Below are 20,028 nucleotides of genomic sequence, written 5' to 3' on the forward strand. Positions count from 1 at the left end.
GCCTGCATGACAACTCAGGCCTTGATTTGATATTCCTTTCTCAAGTTGCTAAACACACATGCAACATGAGTGCTATCTTCTTCGATGGCTATTCACTGTTGTAATATACCATGCCAAGTCCACTTAAAACAAGCTTAATTTCTGTTCATCCATTTAAAATGTTCAAAACAATATGGCTTTCATTCATTCGTTCGTCTATTCGTTTGTTCATTATTTCATTCATTTGTTTGTTTATTTATTACCTTTTGTATTACTTGTTTTTTCTTTGTTGTTGTTTTATAGGTGGCTCCAGAAACAGTAAAAGCATCTACTAAATAGTTGCTAATATTATGAACATACAAGCTTCATTATTAGCAAATTGCTGAACAACAAATAAGGAAAGAAAGTAAAAAAGAAAGAAAGAAGTATTTAAGCTGCCCCACTTTATTTAAAACACCACACACCCACAGTAGTTAACAACATTTTATTCAGCAATACAATAATTAAAAACTCCTTTTCCCCCTTGTTTATTTTCTTCACTGTATTGTCGAGAGATCCCAAAAGAATTTTGTTGTAGCACAATAATCATCTTATCTTATCTTATCTTATTGACTTTTATTAAGTCTTATCTTATTTTAACTTTTTTTCCGAAACTTAGAGACAAATGTACAATACAAAAAAAAAAAAAAAAAAAAAAATATATATATATATATATATATATATATATATATATATATATATATATTGATGAGCATTGCGCATTTCTAAAAGAAAGAAAGTAAAAAGAAAGAAAAATAGAAAAAAATAAGTAAGTATGTTAATCTGTTCTCTTTATTGTTTTATCTAACTTGGCAAGAACTGATCCTGGATGTGATTTTTGTGATTGGATCCTGCAGATTTGCCACTTGGGGCTACACTTACTTTGTATGTAACTGCCATTTAAACAGCATGAGTCAAGAGACATAAAACTTGGGGGAAAAAAAGCCTGAAACCTGCATCTTGGGGATCCAGTGGTGTATGGAAACTGCAGTGATGATGTTAATGGTTTACATTAATGTTTGATCTCCAACCAGTGTATTACCACATAAAAATATCCCTGAAAAAAGTTGCCTTTTGTTTCGAATGCAGTGTTATTAGGTTCACCAGTTTTAGTAAAATAAATTCAAAAATAGCAGTAAAATACTAAAACTGTGTGGAGTATACACCCAGAGAGAGAGCGAGAGAGAGCGAGAGGAGCGAGAAAGAGAGAGAGAGAGAGAGAGTTGGAAACTATAATAGAAGTTTTCTCGTTACCAGAGGACGTAGGTCTGGATGGGTCAAGATGTAGCCATTATTCGTAATAGCAAATGCATAGCCATGGATGCCCAGCTGTGAATTCACACACACACACACACACACACATATATATATATATATATATATATATATATATATATATACAGTAGATAATCAGGGGTATTTTACCATCTCATAATCAGCTATACAGTACATGCATCCTGTTCTGTTCTTTACTTTCTGATCATTACTTTTATCTTTTTAATATCAAAGTCCAATCAAGCTTTCTACAATTTCCTGCTCCAAATCATGATTTCCCACATCTGCTCATCTATGGTGCCCACACACACTGACACAAAGACAATCACACAAACGCACCCACTCTCTCTCTCTCTCTCCCTCTCTCTTACACACACACACACACACACACAGACACACACATGCACACACACACACACACGAACACACACACAGAGTACATTTCTCTTCTGGCACAGTGGTAAATAGCATGATCCACCATGGCAGTAACATTTTAAAGCCAAACTCACAAATTTTCTTCTAAAGATATGACCATAAATTAACTTCTCCATTCTGTTACTCAGAAGGAAATTATGCAAAACAGGCATTGTTGCAATTTTCCTGCCATTCCTTGTCTGAAAAGAGAAAAGGCTTATATCAGAGAGCGGACAGAGCTGTAGAGTTTTAACAAAGGACGTGGTGCTTAGGGTATCTTTATGTGTCTTAGATAATAACCATTGGGTCTGCACACAGAAGACCACAACCATATACTATAAATGATGAGAGACAAAAGTACTCGCTGTCAGATTAATTCCACCTACTACACTAGAGAAAAAAAGGTTAATTTTACACTTCTATTCATAGTATTTTTATTTACTTACAATATAAAAACAGCTCAGATATATTTATATTGCACTGAACAGCCAGAGAACTGAAATATAAGAGTACATAGTATAAGAGTACATAGTGGATTGTGCAGAGTTAAACACAGTTCCTCACTGAACAGGCCAATATAATAATTTTCACCTGAATCAGTGCACCACTTCTTCTGCATTTATGATCTAGTGGTTAAACTAAATGAATAAAATCACAGTGGTTGAGAAAACACACAGACCCACGAACACACACATATACATACATACAGCACACATAAAATGTTGCAATTTCATGGGAAATGTATTTTGCATAATTTTATTCAAACAGTGAAGCATTTTATTTTCTAGATTCATTACACATCAGGTGAAATATTCCAATTAGTTTATTTTATTTAAAATGACTACACATTGCTCATGAAAATGAGAATATTTCATTGACGAGTTTGAGTAAATAACTATTAATACACTGTAAATCCAAAAGGACAATACTGACACCCTATACAGAAGGCCAATGCTGAAAGGGACGGCGGTTCACAAAGTTCAAATAATATTCATAAAAAATTTGAATGGAAGGAAAAAGTGTGGTAGTAAAGGGTGCACACAGATTTATAACAGACATTGGACGACTTGTTGATTGTTGCTCAACTCTTCTTCTTATGTAAAAGTAAATTTTAGAAAATCATTTGGAAATCAAAATCCCAAGTTGGAAGGACGAGTAAAAAGCACAGAATCCATGTTGCTTAAAGTTCAGGATGAAGGTTCCACAATCAGTGATGATTTGGGGTGCCATGTTATTCAATGGTGTTGGCTTAATCTGTTTTATCAAGACTAAAGTCAATGCATCTGTCTTTTAGAGCACATCATGGTTCAAGTTTTATGAAAGTGTTGATTTCCTTTTCCAGTACCTGCTCACAGTGCCAAACCTACTACTAACTGGTTTGCTGACCATGATATTGCTGTGCTAGACTGGGCAGCCAACTCACCTGACCTGAACCCAAGAGAGAATTTATGGATCTAAAGAAGATGCAGACAAGCCGAAGGCTGCTGTCAAAGCAACATGGTTTTGAATAATGCCACAGCAGTGCTACAGGGTGATCTCCTGCATGCTATGCTGCATTGATGCAGTAATTTCTGCAAAAATGTTTCTGAGATTTCTGTATCGTAAATCCTTTTTTTGATTGATCTTTTGATTTATTTTTTAGATTGATCTTTTGATTTATTTTTTATTATTATTATTTGTTGTTCTTTTTTACCTACTGTAAGCTGTAATCATTGAAATAAAAAAAAAAACTTTGGAATATTCCATTTTACATGTAATGAATTTAAAATATGAGGGTCATTTTTTTATTTAATAATTCAATTCTGAAAAAAAATATAACATAGAATTTCTATAATTTGTTGACCTGCCATGAAACTCATTTATTGTACCTTGTACTTGGGAATAGTCTTCAATAGCTCAGACACTGGAACGTCTGTTCCAACCACACCAAGTAGAATTCCCTTGTTCTTCTACCACAGAAGCAGAAAGAAATCAGGTACATAACAAAAGATGTACAGTTGATTATGTATAGATACCTGCTGAACAGATTACATGTAATAGCAATATACTACTGTATGTTTATAGCATTTCTAATGTTAAAGTGTTGCTCAGCAGTAATTGACTGATCACGACCAATATAAAGTCCCAAACTGTTCCTCTAAATCCTAGAAATATAAGATTTGTTTACTACTTAAAGGGTAGAATATGAAGTCTACTCTGACACAATGAATCTTTATAAAGAAAAACCTGATAAAAAAGAATGATGCAGAACAAACAATATTTTATATTTAAAACCCATTTTGATCTTTTAGAATGTAAGCTTTTACCTAAAACAAGATACTTTACTAGAATTTTCACTGTAATCGATTCCAGCCACACCTACACTAAAAAAGTCTGGATACCCTTAATTGCCAACTCGACCTAAATCAATCTTTTCTTAAATTTTCTCTTTAATGAACTTAGTTGTACAAAATGTTTTGGCTAGTGTATACTTTTTTTTTTACTAACGGGAAGAAGTTTAGAACAAAGACAGGTGAGGTCTGTAACCAAAATTGTGTTGCATTATTTTGTACTCACTGTCTCATTCTTTGTGCTGAATACAGGCATAGCTACTGTGGTCATCAGTACAGGCCCCTGATTGTCCTCCAGCTTAAAATGAGCAAAAGAAAGAAGAAATGCATAAAAAATATGTTTAATCCACAGTACAGTGGAGAGAGAAATTAGAAGCACCTACAGTACTGTAGCGCCCCATTAATCTTTGGAAAAAGGATACAGACAATATTTAGGATACAGACGATATTAATATTATAAATATAGACCATAAATTACTAAATAAACATGCTGTGTCCTTAACAAAACATCCAATTTAAAGTTGATATATCAATAAGTCATTATACAATTTTTATATTGAGATAATTTTCGGTGTGTCACATAAAAAAGAGGATCAATAGTAATGGTTTATTGGGGCTATTACAAAACCATTTCGAAAAGCACAGTGGCTTATAACCGAATCAATAAAAACAATACCTTTTAAACTATCACTAATGATTAGAAAACATAAAAGCCCAGTCAAACTTAGAGATCATGTGACTGGCTTTATCATGGATGTTCCCAAATGTAATACTGATATACCATAAATGACACAAAAACAAAAAACAACTTTCTGCATTCATCCCACTCACCCAATGATTAATTTGTATATGCCTTACTATATATTCTACTTTTCAATGTGCTTATTCGTAAATTCATACTGGACAAAGTCACGGTGAGTAAAAACATTACAGAGAAAGTTCTTCATAAGTAAGCAGGGAAACTAAAGGGACAGTCAAAATAGGCTTATTGAGAAACATGAATGGATCCATAATTCAATACATAATGTGGTCTCAGATGTGGACGTGGCACAGCTGTTAGAGACGCTGCCTAATTACTGGATAATAGCTGACACAGATTCAGGAAATCCCTTCTCCACATTAAATTAATCATGTATAATAGAAATAAGATAGTATGGATTTGTTGTCTCACACACATGCACTGAAGGTGTGTAGAAACACAACCAAAATGCAAAACTGAAAATATCAAGGGACAAACGGCCTTTGTATGCCCATAACCTCTAGCAGGCATAGTCACATAATGGTAATAATATGACAACGTGCCAAACGAAGTTATTTAGAAAATTAATTAAGAGCTGCCTTTGCAGTGACTGCCAGTTGATGGTGACATTGGAATGACATCCTGTCCTGCTATATATAACTATTACATGGTTAAAGTTATCTTCACACAGTAATAGGCTTATTTGATGTAAAAATATTGTCACGCCTCATTATTTTACAGATCCAGTCATCTTAAAATGCTGGCTTGTCTATGACAGAACATTGGCTGATCCATGGCTGGTCCTCAACTGGTTTAAACGTAGTGGCAACATCACCTTGTTCACACCTTTAAGGTGTGTGTGAAAGCCAATGCAATGCTGTATATATCCACCAGGAGGAGCAGTGATTGGCTTAACTTTAGAAGCAAACCGATCATCTGAACTTTATTTGTGCTACCTTGTAGAAATATGCTACCGTGAACCGTCTTGTTCTTTCAAAATGAATCCCATACCAAATATCCGGAACATCTGATTTATATATATATATATATATATATATATATATATATATATATATATATATATATTTCAGCACATAAAAACAAACAATTTGCAACACTTTAGTCAACAGAAGCACACTTAAAATGTTATACAGTAGGTCATAGTCAAGTGGAATTCATAAAAAGGCATGTGCAATCAAGAATCTATATTAAACAGTATTTCACAGAGACAAAATACACACTCAGACATATTCACACTTAAAGCACATTCAGATTTGTGGTCAAAGAGATGCATGTTTATATTTGAAACAATTCATGCTGTGATGTGTAATAAGTTAAACTGTAAAGGGTTTCTGAAATGTTTTCTTTTAGTCTCTGTTTTAAAAAAACTGATGATGCAGTTTAATTTGACTTTATTAGGACATGTAGCGGGTTTGATATGTCTCTCCAAACTAAGAGAGGGGCTGTAAGTCAGAGTCGGTTTTCAGTTACAAATGTGCACAAAAATTGCATTCAGTCGCCTAATCAGTATAAACACCAAATGTAAACAGTAAGAGTAAGATCAGGCAAACTGACCAGTGATTTTGTCAAGATCACACTGTCATATGTCATATATTTATCATGAGTTGCATTGAGTGGAAGTAAGATATCCCATTGTCATATTGGTTTAATTTTAAAGAAAACATGGAGCATTGAGTTTGCAGCTGGAAACTAACTTGGACTTGGCTAGTGAATGACCTTCAGCTGGCAGAAGGAATTCTAAGTGTCTACACCTGCACATTGCCACAATACCGAGTGATGTTTATTGCTGATTAGTTTACATTATCAAAGTACTCTTTTTCCTGCTAATAAAAAAATAAATAAAATCTGAAACAGATCTATGCATGAGTTTGAGTCCAATATTAACAAACCATTCCTGGAACCCATTCCCTAGTTTTTTTTCCTGGTGTACTGAGTATTACTGCACAATCACTTAAAAATCCACCATATGGCTGAGTTGTTGCAATTATAACTGTTTAAAGCCATACAGATGACAAAATAATTATTATGTATTCCTTTACTTGAAAGTGCGTAAATGCTACGTTTCCCATTTTTCTAATTAATAAATAATTTATCACAATTTCTAAATAAAAACAATAACATTAAAAATGTATAATCAGGGACAAATCAATGCTGCACAACCCTACACCAGAACAAAGAGGTTAAAAATGCTTTCTCTGTACCTTAAGTAAAATAAGTCTCTGGTTTTAGCTCATAAGTTGTTTATGCATGCCTGCAATTTTTTCTTGCCTTTAAACAATTTGGTCTTATCATTCTCACTAAGTTTATTATAAAATAATCTTTATTCACATTAATGGAATAATAATAACATTTTAATTTAATATTAAATTTAATAACTATCAGTCAGTTTTATTTTATTATCAGTTTTGTTGCTATTAAATATAACATAAATCAAGTTTATGTGCATAGAGCAACATTATAAATAACAGCTTGGAAAAAAACAGTTCAGAGTCTATGCCCTAAACTGAAGTGCATGGGTTTGGTCTTTGACACACCATTAGCATTTTAGTATTCTTACATACTAAAGGTGTATTAAACTACAAAGTAATTTGTCATTATTTTCTTGTTTAAGTCCATCTAAGTCACATAACACCATGTTAAGTCGAGGAAAATCTGTCACTTGTTAGATTCGATTTACATAAAAATCAGCATTTAGAACATCTGATGAATGTTTAGAATAAATTTTTATTAGTTGTCATGGAGGGAACCATAAAAAAAAAACTCTAAATCATAAATATATGGTTACCAGTAGTTATACAATATTTGAATCAGTTTAAAACAACAATAATAATATAAACAAAGCTAGAAAGCATTCTAGAACATGGTGCTCAAAATGCTACTATAATTCCTGTCTGCAGTGCAACTGAACAAATGTCATTTTTTAGCCTTTTCTAATAGTAATATTTTCTGCTAAATCAAGTCCAAAGGTGAAGAGGGTCTGTACATCTTTAAAGGGCACACACAAACCTGAAGCACTTTTTCTAGGTTGAGGTTAAAATAAGTGCGGTTTCAAAGCCGCATAGATAAAAAAAAGTACAAGGATATGACAGATTTGTGATATATGATGAGCTCTTTTATATACGGGTACAGCTGTTACAGTATATGGGGAGGTTAACACTATTTCCTTCCAGTGGCAGAGTATGGGTCTTCATGACAGATAGAGTAGTAATCTAAAGTAAGTAAAGTAAGTAAGAGAGGTAATCATAAGAATCTTAGCGCCTACGATGAAACAGTTGATAATGGATAAAGGTGAGGGCCGAGGAATCACCCTACAATAATAGCATATATATAGTATAGCTTTGTGACTAAAATGAGCATCTTTTGTATAAAAAAAAAAAATACTCTCTACAATCTTTTAACGTTTTCAAATGGTTATAGTATTTTGGTAGTGTCAAGGCTTACATTTTGGGCATGGTCAGGAATTTTGATTTACAAATTTTTTTTAGACTTATAGACAATATAAAAATAAAGACTTAAGAATATATCGCTGTTTGAAATGTTCTACAGGTTGCCACCAAGAACCAGGCCAGGGGTAGCTCAGTGGTGAAGGCATTGGACTGCGGTTCGGAAGATCCCAGGTTCAAACCCCACCACCACCAAGTTGCCACTGTTGGGCCCTTGAGCAAGGCCCTCAACTGCTCAGATGTGTATAGGATAAGAGTGTCTGCCAAATGTAAATGTATTTAATTGTGTAACTTTGTTAGTCACCAGAGTAAGACAAGAACCATTTTCTTTTATTTTCTACCCATTTTCATGTACCATATTAACTACCTTTGAGATACAATTCTTCAACATATTGTAACATGTGGTCAATTGAATAAATATCTACATCTAATATTTGGCTTTCTTTATGGTTGTTAACAGAAATATCCAAGAACTGGATGGGTGGGTAGGTAGGTATATTGTGCATTATTATTGTTACTGCTTTTAGTAAATTTTAGTAATACTAAAGCCACCCAATCTCACCAATCTGCAATGTAACAGGTCAGCTTATTGGAAGAGATATGAATGAAGTTCATTGGTGTTTATAAGCTAGAAGGCTACAGTGACTGATGGTGTAAAAGAGGAGGAAGGATGCCAGACAGCAAGGCCATGATCTAGGCATTGTTTAAATTTTAATCTCTTGACTACAGCACACGCTTAGACTCATGAATCCATTGTATAGTATTATACAGAACACTATACAAAAAGCAGGTATTATATTCAAACACTTCCTTTTCCCCATTTCTGTTACATCCTCAAACATTATCAGCACTAGCACTCTGCACATACTTACATCCATTTGCCAGCAACCTCCCCCCAAAAAATCTCTGAACTACCCAAAGTCAGTTCATCCTGGGTGGTGAAAGAACAAAACTAAATAATCCATGGTATGATGGATGGAGTCTGTGAGCTGCGAACGGGATTCAGAAGCTTAGAGGACGTTCTGCACTGCCAGCCGCCACTCAAGTGGAACCACAACTACAACACCCATTAATCATAGCCTGAGGCAAGCTCTTAACAACTCATATCATGCAAGAGTGTCTGATTCATGATCTAATGTCTGATCCTTGGCTACAATCCTGATAAAAGTAGATTAGTGAGAGTGTTAGTAAAAGAAATGCTTTGTTAATAATGAGCTGAATAAGTTAAACCTCATCAGTCACATATAACAAAAAAGTTTTGGATCTTATTGTAGCTAAGGAAGAAATAAAGACATGGCTTAGGGAAGTTTTATTTACTAAGTAAACCCAATATTTTTTTTTACTGATAAATTAATATCTATGCTTATGGGTTTATACAGTAGTTTTCGTTTAATTAAAATAACATTGTTTTAAATGAGTTTCTTTTTCTTACTTGAATGCACACATTCTCGAGTTTAAGTACAAGTTCAGAAAAGTACTGCCATTCAGTAAATTATAACAGAAAGATTATTCAGTAAATTATGACAGAAAACAGTGTTAACCTTATGATTGCAGTACAAAATTACTGTATGTCACAAATGTGAACATGCACACATGATGAAGCACAACAGTTACAGAAGCCACATACATGGGTGGTGAACAAGATATTCATTAAAGCAAATTAAAGATATTCACAAAGCAAAAGCAAGCCAAGGGTGCCCACAAATGGCTACAATCACATTTCAAAACATATTTTCAGCCCAGGTTTTAACTTTGAGTCGAAACACTGTTGTATACTGTATGCTCACACTTAAATTTGTGGTGATGACTTTGGATTGTAATATTACCTTTTGCGCCTGAGGGAGCTATAACACAGCATTTAAATAAGAAAACAGAAAATAAAACATCAAAATAACAAATACATTTTAAAGAAAACATTAATCATTATCATTGTTTTGAGCGACTAGTATTTAGTTACTGTGGGTAATCAAGGTATGTGCAATCTGTTTTCTATAGCCTACTGTATATTTAAGGTAAAAAACATTTTTCATAAATATGTAGTTCCACAGTCAACCCACTAAAACTAATGGATTTACAAACTATCAAATGCAGTCTTTCTTGCAGTTTGCATTATTGTAATCATAAATAATGCTTTAAATTTAAACAGTGTAATTTTTGTACCTTTTGAATTATTGTCATACAAACAAAAACACTAGTCAAACTAGTCAAATTTTAAGAAAAAAAATCAACTGGACATCTTTATTGTTTGCATTGAAAGCAATCAATTTAGGCTTTATTAATTTACAAATTTTTGTATAGTGAAATTAAAACATAGATGTCATAGACAATCTCAGTGTGTAATGTTACTTGTACTGTTTAAATTTAATAATGCAATGTCTGCCAAGAATGTACAGAATGATCAGTTGGGAGAATCTTGTACATTAAGATAAAGTGCATAAAATATACCCTACACTTTCGGAAATGATTCATGGAGCTAGAAAGCAAGCATAAAAAATGACATGTTAAGAGCAGAGAGCAACTTTGTTTGAGTTTGTCAAAATAAAAGTGTATGTCCTCAACATAATTAATGTAATATTTTAAGATTTTTTTTGCCATCTCTTACTGTAGCATCCTGAGCCCCAGACTCTACTGCTATGTACACCATTATTTCTCCTCATTGGTTCCTTATATTAACATCTGATAACTGGAACTATAGCTGTGAACTTAATTGATGTTTTAAAAAAAAGAAAAGAAAAAAAAAACGGGGTCCTTACATGAAAATTATGCAAAGATAGACATAAACTTTGTTGTTGGGAGAAAATATAATTTCCTCATATGTGCACATTTGGGTCTCAAGAAGGTAACAGCAGAAAGATGCAATGTTTTGTTGAAAGTGAGTTTAAATGCTTAATAAATCTTATACAGTATATACAGTATACAACTGGAAAGGTAAACAGCGAGGTCAACACTTTAATTCAAGTGGTTTGACAAAAGTATGGCAGTAACCATTTGAGTGGTGTATGGGTGCCAGGTGTAAGTACATTACATTAGAAAATTGACATTACAAGTTTTCCTGCTCTACACACTGACAATGACATTTGTCGCCCTGAACATGGGTACAATTTCATTTCAAGGAAAAAATGCATTCAAAAGTTAAGACTGCTTCTGCAGTCCCACTGAGCTAATTCAAGGTATCTTTCAAAGTTACAGTGTATTTAGTACAAATGTACTAATGTAACTCTGTTCCCTGAGAAGGCTACACTCGATGCTGCGGGAAAACGCTATGGGAACATCTTTTTATGTTGCCGGTTGTGAAGCATGTGTGTGTCAAACACGCCAAATTTTGGCATATATAACCTCGGTCAAGTGACGTCATCTGATGAAGCGCACCTGCAGGTTATAAATAGGAGTGAACCGGAAACATTCCTCAGATCTTTTTGTCTTCAAAGGACCGAATATTGTGTTTGCGTGTGATGTGTGCAAGCGAATTTAAAAATATTAACTCACCGATATGGTGAAGTTTGTTAGGATATCCATGCCTCCACTCTTTCGGAGCGCGATTTCCACACCGTTGTTTCGGCGCATTCCTGGGTTAAACAGTGCAATATGGCAGACGTGCAAGAGACGGGAATCCCCCTTTCTCTCGCGTTTGCCGGATCAGGAAGTTTTCCGTCCACTTCTCAAGCGCGCTCCAGCACTTCTTGTGAATGGATAGGAAAGACTTACTCTCGCTTCCGCAGGTAAGTAACACATGCGATCGAGCGATCGCGTTTCGTATTTGGCTGCGGAAGCGGGATTTCCCCAAGCGCTCGAAAAAAATAAATAAATAAATACGACAGATTGCTGTCGGGTGGCCGGGGGGAGGAGCCTTGGATAAACACTGCTCTCTCTCTCCCTTCTTTCTTGGCAACCTTCATGACACGTTAACCCTTTCATGGAATAGCCTTATTCATCCCATGTTTTCATGCCATCATCTTCGAATTATTCGAATGTTGTTGATGCGAAGGCGTGGTTATATGATGATGTCCCAGTTAGAAGAGATGCTTGGGCTATCTCTCTCCTGGGACATCATCCTCCCTGAAAAGAAGCATACACTCCTTATCAAGCCGTGTAGACTGACATCTTCCCTGGTGGGGAAGAGCTTCAGGCAGCTGATCAGGCTGGTGCTCTACTGCACACCATGGCAGTTTTGCAGGCTAATTAGGCTGACCTGCTGAAAGACTTGAGCACTGGCGGGGCTCTAGAACGTCGTTCCTGGAATTACGCTGAGCCACAGACCTGTCTCTTCGTGCATCGTTGGCTGCGATGATGTTCCGCAGAGTTACCTGTGGCTAAATCTCACTAGAGAATCAAGGATAAGGATCGTGCATTCCTCCTTGATGCCCCATCTCGCCCTCTGGCCTGTTTGGCGACGCTGTTAACGTCGCCACTAGGTTCGGGAGGCGAAATCATATGAACAAGCCCTCAGGAAAGTCCTTCCCCGCCATGCTCAAGGGTCGGGACTGTCGGCCACCCAGCCCCGACCTGGTCTGCCTCTCGCGAAGCGCTAAGCGCAGAAATAAAGCGCTATGAGCCGGGGACCCCCTCGTTAGACTGGTGTGCGGCGCGCCACGCTTTGCAATCAGCTTTGAAGAAGTCGGACCTACGTACTGTCTCCATCACAAAGAAGAAGTCCTGGGGTCGTCCAGGACCGTGGGGGTGGCTCCCCCCAGGGAGGGGCACGTAGAATTCCTCTCAGCGTGAAAGCTACTGCCAGGTATATCTCCTTGGGTACTGAGCACTGTAGTGATAGCTACAGGATCCAGTTCTCACATCACACCCTGAAGGAAACCAAGCTAGGCCAGAAAATGACTGTTCATCACTTTCAGATATTTTTAGGTCTCATGGCAGCTGTGTCCACGGTGAAACCTTTGGGCCACTGCACATGAGATGTGATTTCAGTTGTGGCTAAAAGCAAGATTATACTCAGAGCCAATTCCAAGAGGCATACCCTTTCTATGTGGTTCAGACCCCGGTTTTTGACTTTGGGTCCCACTCTACGTGGGTCTTTTTGTCGTCGCAGATGCTTATGACAAATGTTTCCCTCACGGGCTAGGTTGCGGTCTTGAATGATCGTCCAGCCCGAAGGGAGCTGGAGAGGCCATCTTGCCCCAAATAATGGCTTTATTTTGCCCTGAAACACCTCCTCCAGCGGTTGAGGCTACCATTTCCTAGTGCGGGTGGTCAACACTATGGTAGTCTCGTACATAATCGCCAGGGCGGACTGTGTTCGCGCCGCTTGAATAGATAGCGCACCAGGTTTCCCTTGGGGGCACAGGACAAGTTCCTGTCCCGCAGGGCAATGTACATTATAGCTAAAAGCCAGGGGATTACTCAGGGGCCAATCCCCGGAGGCAAATATGGGTTAAGCGCCAGGTGGCTTCGTACCCTTTCTATGTGGTTCAGACCCCGGTTTCTGACTTTGGGTCCCACTCTACGTGCATCCTTTTGTCGTCGCAGATGCTAACGAAAGATGCTTCCCTCACGGGCAGGGGTGCGGTTTTAGATGGCCGTCCAGCCCAAGGGAGCTGGAGAGGCCATCTTCTTGCGTGGCACATCAATTGCCCTGAACTGGTGGCTTTATTTTGGCCCTTTAACACCTCCTCCAGCAGTTAAGAGGCTACCATGCCCTAGTGCGAGTGGACGACACTAGGGTAGTCTTGTACATAATCAATGGGGCAAACTGTGCTTGCGCCGCTTGAAAGAGCTAGCGCACCAGTTCTGTTTTGGGCACAGGGCGAGTCCCTGTCCCTCAGGGCGATGTACATTTTGGCCCATGATCGCCAGAGCGCACTGTGCTGCGCCGCTTCAATAAGCTAGCGCACCAGGGCACAGGACGAGTTTTTGTCCCTCAAGGCGATTTACACTTCAGGGCATATGGAGTTGGGAGCCCTGGTACCTTCAACGCACTAGAAGAACGTATGCCCTCAAGGAGAGGATATTTAAAAGGGGTGCATGGCGGAACATGTAGACCCAGTCCACTGCCGAATTGTTTCAGTGCTGGAGTTCTGCAAGAAGTTACTCGGGCTTATGCACTAGTACCCTCGGAATGTACGTAGCCGCAATTTCGGCTTCTCATGTTCTGACGGATGGGGACTGGCTGACACCCCTCCCGAACCACTAGAGTCAGCGCCTGTCTGGCTTCTGACCCTTAAGATGGTTTTTATCCTATAATCACTTTTGGAGATCTGCAGGCTTCCCTTCCTGCCTAGACTTTGCCCCTGGGCTAGTCAGAGCTATTCAGCAACTATTTTCATTCTTGACCATGCACCCAGTTTCCTCGAAGCCTTCTGTCCTCCGCCTTTTACAGCTCCGGAGCGGGATAGGTTTCACCTACTATCTTCAGTACGCCCTCTTCAGATTTACGTCCACCGCACTAGCTACAGTAGTGGCGTAAGTCAGAGCATCCTTTTTCATCACATCAGGGAAAGATGCTACTGCCCTAGCCTACGAGGCGCGTGGTCTCACTTCGCCTCGAGGAATCAGGGCTTATCCAACCAGGGGGATTGCCTCATCTATTGCGCTGGCAAGAGGGTTTCCCCTGCACCAAGTGTGTCATGCGGCAGGTTGGTCCTTTCCGCACACATTTGTGAGATTCTATAGTGTGGGTGTTCATGCTACTCCGGGCTCACAGGTCCTCGAGTCAGCCTCCCAGAGATTGTTCTGAGACCTCCTCGGCCTTTGTGCGCACACGCTTCACAACCTTGGGGTCCAGACCCTTGCAGTGCAGCAGCGTTGGTATTCTCGTTCCCATAGCGTTTTCACGTAGCATCGAGTGTAGCCTTTAAAAGGGAACGTCTCGGGTTACTTTGCTGTAAACCTGTTCCCTGAGAAGGCGGGAACGAGATGCTGCGCTCCAATGCCGCACTGCCTGTGTAACTGGACGTCCTTTTCAGACAAAATTGATCTGAGGAATGTTTCCGGTTCACTCCTATTTATAATCTGCAGTCGCTTAAGCAGATGACGTCACCTGACCGAGGTTATGTATGCCAAAATTTGGCGTGTTTGACACACACATGCTTTACAACCGACAACACAAAAAGATGTTCCCATAGCGTTTTCACCCAGCATCTCGTTCCCGCCTTTCTTAGGGAACAGGGTTACAGCAAAGAGACGTTCTTTCACCAAAACTGGGCATATGGATCCATATGGTTTGTTCCGGTTAGCCATACAACTAGTTCCAGTTAGGCAAACAGTTAATACCCACTTGATTAAGCTGACTTTGGAAGGCAATTTTTGCACAGAACAAAAAATTTTGGAATTTGGCTTTAATTACCTACATTGTACTCACATTCTGAATGACAAAATTCACTGTCAATGTGCAGAGAAAAAAATGTATAAAAAATCAAGACCTATGGTAATGTACTTATATGCACCTCAATTTCAATTTAAGACAGACTTGCAAAGCACCTAGCTATCCCTTTAAAAACCATTGAGTACTATAAGGATAATCTCCTTTTGAATACATTTTTGTGGCAGCAATACAGTATATGTGACCCATATTATGAAATCAGGTAAAAAGTTGCATTGTAAACTATGCGACTTAATACCTGAATTGATTGCTGGTATTAAAACCAATATGTGGTACAAGTTATGCTACTTACTGTGTTATCGATGTAAGCCTCGGTCCAAACTACATCATGTTCCTGATCAATCACCTTTGGTCTACTGAGTACATGCAGGTACTCCATTACATTTTCCTGTACATCAGCTAAGGTAGAGATCTGGGTAAAATACCCTGCAAATTAAGGAACAGCATCCAGTTAATAGCATCAATATTAATTGATGATGTATAGCCTATGGGTTGGTGTGATGAATGACTTTTCCTACCCTAACAACCATATGTTCCAAACAAACAAAAGCAATTTACTATCTAATTTAATCTTATTTATTGAATAATAAAATGCCTGTTTATAGTTACAGTTGATATTAAGTAACATTTTACTTCCTGTTATGATTTACTCTCTAACAGCAATAACGTTTTTTCAACAAAAAAACAAGTGGAACTTGTCATGTTACTAAGAGAACTTAAAAGTCCTCAATGTCCAAAAAAAAAAAAAAAAAAAAAAATGCTACAGGTTTTTAATAGACAGTTTTATAGTTTTACTCTGACCCTTTCCCAAAATGCTAACAAAATGTCTCTTCCTAACTCTTTATCACAATTACACAATGAATAGAGCAACTGCAGCCAATTTTTAAATATAAAATTAGAACAGCCTGGTATCTTTAAACTGATTTTAGACTTATACAGAATAAGAATTCCCAAAGCTATATACCTGAGTTCAATTAAAGTTATACAAAATGAATGGTAAAGCCTTGTTAATGTACCAGCAGTCATTGTACAGTAGTTGAAATGTTAAAAGTACAGTAGTTTTTATGTCTATTGTATGACTTATTATATCAATAGTGCTGAGGTCAGACGAAAGTAAGATTAAAAAAAAAGTTAAATTAGATCAGAGAAATATTTTCTAGTAATCCATTTTCCATACAAGGTTCTCCCTGTCCAAAAATCATTCAAGTGAAAATGCAGTGACACAATGGCATCAGGGAGAAGCACTGAAGAGGAAAATCAGGGCAAGTGAAAATGGATTTTCAAAGTTGCTATGATGTGAAACATTTGCATCCAGACAAAGGAACAGACAAGGCTCTAACATGTACACATACTCACAATGACTTATCTATACTGTATGAGCTATTCTATAATCTGAGGTACATTTTATATCTGGTGACGTTAAGTGTATTTATTTAATATAATGTTTTCAAAAACATCCTATTCTACCTATTAGGGTAAAAAATTCTTAAAATATTACACAAACATCATATGCATCCTATGTATCATTATAATGACTTATTTTCTTTTTCTGCCATGGTCATTGTTGTAATTGAGGGTTTCATGGTTTCAAAATGTTGAATAAAAACTTTTAGAGTTAACAACAACAATTTTTATTTTGATTTATTTTAAAAGTCTATATACTTAAAATAATGTTAATGGATTTTAATGTGCATGCACAGTCACAGTGTGCCAAAAGGAAGCTGTGCAACTGGTGGTATTCTGACCATGTGCGTTACCATGTCTGGTTTTTAACATGAACAGCAAGTTAAAACTAAGAGTAAATGTAAAATTTTGCGTGAAACTGGGCAAATCTGCCACAAAGACATTTGACATGATTTGTCAAGTTATGGCGATGCTACAATGAGCAGTGCGAGGTGTTTTGAGTGGTGCCCACACTTCAAGAGCGAAAGAACATGGCTGAAAGACAAGGAAAAATCAGAAAGACTTTGCATAATACATGATGATTGTTGGAGAACAATCCACAACATGGATGCTGCCATTGTCCGTGCGTCATATGGAAAAGTTTAGGCAATCCTCATGTGTGATGTAAACATGTGCCATGTTGCTGCCAAGTTCAGAATCATGGCATTGAAGTCAGCCAAGAACTTTGTCAACGTGCGGTGGATGACCCGACCTTCATATCTCCCTGAGACCAAGCATCAGTTTTCACAGTGAAAGAGCCCTTCAGGACGTAAAGGTGAGGCAGGTCTGCAGCTTGACCAAGTACATGCTCATTGTCTTTTTTGAAATTCTCAGCACTGTACATTAAGAATTTTTCCCCAGGGGCCAGACTGTCAATAACAAATCCTACTGCCAGATTTTAAGGTGTCTGAAGGAGGACATACATTGAAAAAAAGGCTAATCTTAAAATTTTTGGATACCACCTCGTATATACTGTAGTATGTTAACTGTTATGTACACTGTTACATTTGCATACTCTTTATGATTTTAATTCAGTTATTTGTTTAAATATGATCTTAAACTATATAGATATGTCTATGCCTATTAAAGTCTAAATATGTCACAGAACACATTATTTATTTGGGTACACTTTCACTTTTTCCTTGCCATCTTTGAAGGCAAAATAGGAAGAAATGAGTGGTGGCTCAAGACATTTGCATATACATATATTATTTCCATGTTGTGGACTTCAATGCCAGTGGGAAATTTCCAACTATATGAATATCTGACTGACATGTAATTTAATTACACTCAGTTTTCCCATCCACCTCACTGTCTATGATTATTAAACAGTCTGTCTAAATCTTTGCAGAGTGGCAGGATGAGAAGGGAAATTGGGGAAGCCAAACCTTTGTTAGTGCAGGCCATCCATTTGAGATTATCAGCAAAGGCAGACTCTCGTCCAATTAGGTAAGGGAATATACGAACCTGTGAAGAGTGAGGCAGATATTAGCTGTCAATCATTTGTATCAAGACTGCTTGCTTAAAAGCCAATATTTGTAGTCACTAGTTGGCTTCACATATTGAAGTCATCCTTTTAGCCTTCTTTGAATGCTAACCAACTAAAACACTAGAAAATTTTTGTAATCCACCTACCTGTAAATAAATGAAATGATAAACGTATAGTAATTGCAATATTTAAATATTAAGCATAATAAACCAATTTTCTGCTTAAAGGAAAATAAATCTAAAACCTTTTTTTAAATATATGCAACACACACACACACACACACACACACACACACACTATAATGTATACATTTTTTAGAAGTTATAACTCTACCTCACACAGTTTTGGCATAATGAATAAATCAGACTACAGTTGTGTTTGTGGTTATATAAATGTGTAATTTATTGTCAAAAATATGTTGGTTGAGTTTTAATAAAAATAAACTACTTAATAAAAAAATCATACTTAAAATGTGATATTTACAGTAAGTCAAACAAAAAGTAGTAGAACATTATATTGTTGAACATTGCAAAATGTTCAATTACAAATATTGTTTATGATCATGAGAGCCATTACAGTATCACACATAGTTTTGTTAAGTATTTAACAAGGTGTTCACAAAACATCCAAATTGCATAACTGTCCAAAATTCAAACAAGCAATTAATTAATAACATCAGGTATTAAATAACAGTAAAACAATATTAACAAATGGATGTTAGGGTGTGATGTAAATGTGGATGGAGTGTCTATATTACAGATGCTTTGTGGAAGAGAATTCCAGAGATGAGGAGCAGTGCAGCTAAATGCTTTGACACCCATTATGGTTAGGCAGGAAGGCTGTGTAAAGAGGAGCCATGATGGGGAAGAGCGAAGGGTGTGAAAATAGATGTAAACCTGTACAAGCTATAATGGATAAGAAGGGCCAAGCTTGGAGTGAGGAGAAGAGTAAGGAGGAGAATTTTAAACTTTATACAGTACATTATTTGATAGAGAGTCATTAGGCTGTTGAAAGGTGTATATAATGTGATGCATGATCGATATTTAAGTTATGATATAGGAAGCAGAATTTTGGATAAGCTAAAGTTCATGGAGGAGACCAGTTAAAAGTGACTTACAGTAATCAGTATCAGAGGTGACCAATGTGTGTGCGATATTGCCAGGGGTTTGTGGGTTGAGGAATGGGTGAAGATGAGAAATGGTTACATTGCTGGAGTAACATGATCTGCAGAGATTGTTAGTATGGGACTCGAGGGACAAAGTGCTACTGTATCAGAGATTGCCATACAGATTTCAATTGGTAAGGCAGTAAGGTGAAAGAGCAGGGTCAGGCTTTGTGGACGTGTAAAGTTGTGTATCATCTGCATGACAATAGAAATGTTTACAGTGGCGCAAAAGCAATTGAGATGAGTATGGGTAAGGCAGCAGCTTGTATATCCAGATTATGTCCCTTAAGCGTTGGGTGCAAGAACAATACAATATAGCCCACAGAGATAACAGCAGCAGCAACAACAATAACAACAACAA

At 37.1% G+C, this 20,028-nt stretch overlaps 1 protein-coding gene across 1 annotated transcript in view; it reads right to left on the reverse strand.

The window, feature by feature from the left end:
• Positions 1 to 20,028, reverse strand: part of cacna2d3a (calcium channel, voltage-dependent, alpha 2/delta subunit 3a) — a 293,959-nt gene that overhangs the window by 55,590 nt on the left and 218,341 nt on the right. The window contains exons 12-17 of the mRNA XM_053503660.1: positions 18,402 to 18,480; positions 15,863 to 15,996; positions 10,067 to 10,084; positions 4,264 to 4,335; positions 3,576 to 3,656; positions 1,273 to 1,347 (exon numbers count right to left, since the gene is read on the reverse strand). Of these exons, the coding sequence (XP_053359635.1) occupies positions 1,273 to 1,347; positions 3,576 to 3,656; positions 4,264 to 4,335; positions 10,067 to 10,084; positions 15,863 to 15,996; positions 18,402 to 18,480 (459 nt within the window). The remainder of the gene's footprint in view (positions 1 to 1,272; positions 1,348 to 3,575; positions 3,657 to 4,263; positions 4,336 to 10,066; positions 10,085 to 15,862; positions 15,997 to 18,401; positions 18,481 to 20,028) is intronic.

This window comes from Clarias gariepinus, chromosome 9, assembly GCF_024256425.1.
Source record: "Clarias gariepinus isolate MV-2021 ecotype Netherlands chromosome 9, CGAR_prim_01v2, whole genome shotgun sequence".
Classification (NCBI taxonomy): Eukaryota; Metazoa; Chordata; class Actinopteri; order Siluriformes; family Clariidae; genus Clarias; species Clarias gariepinus.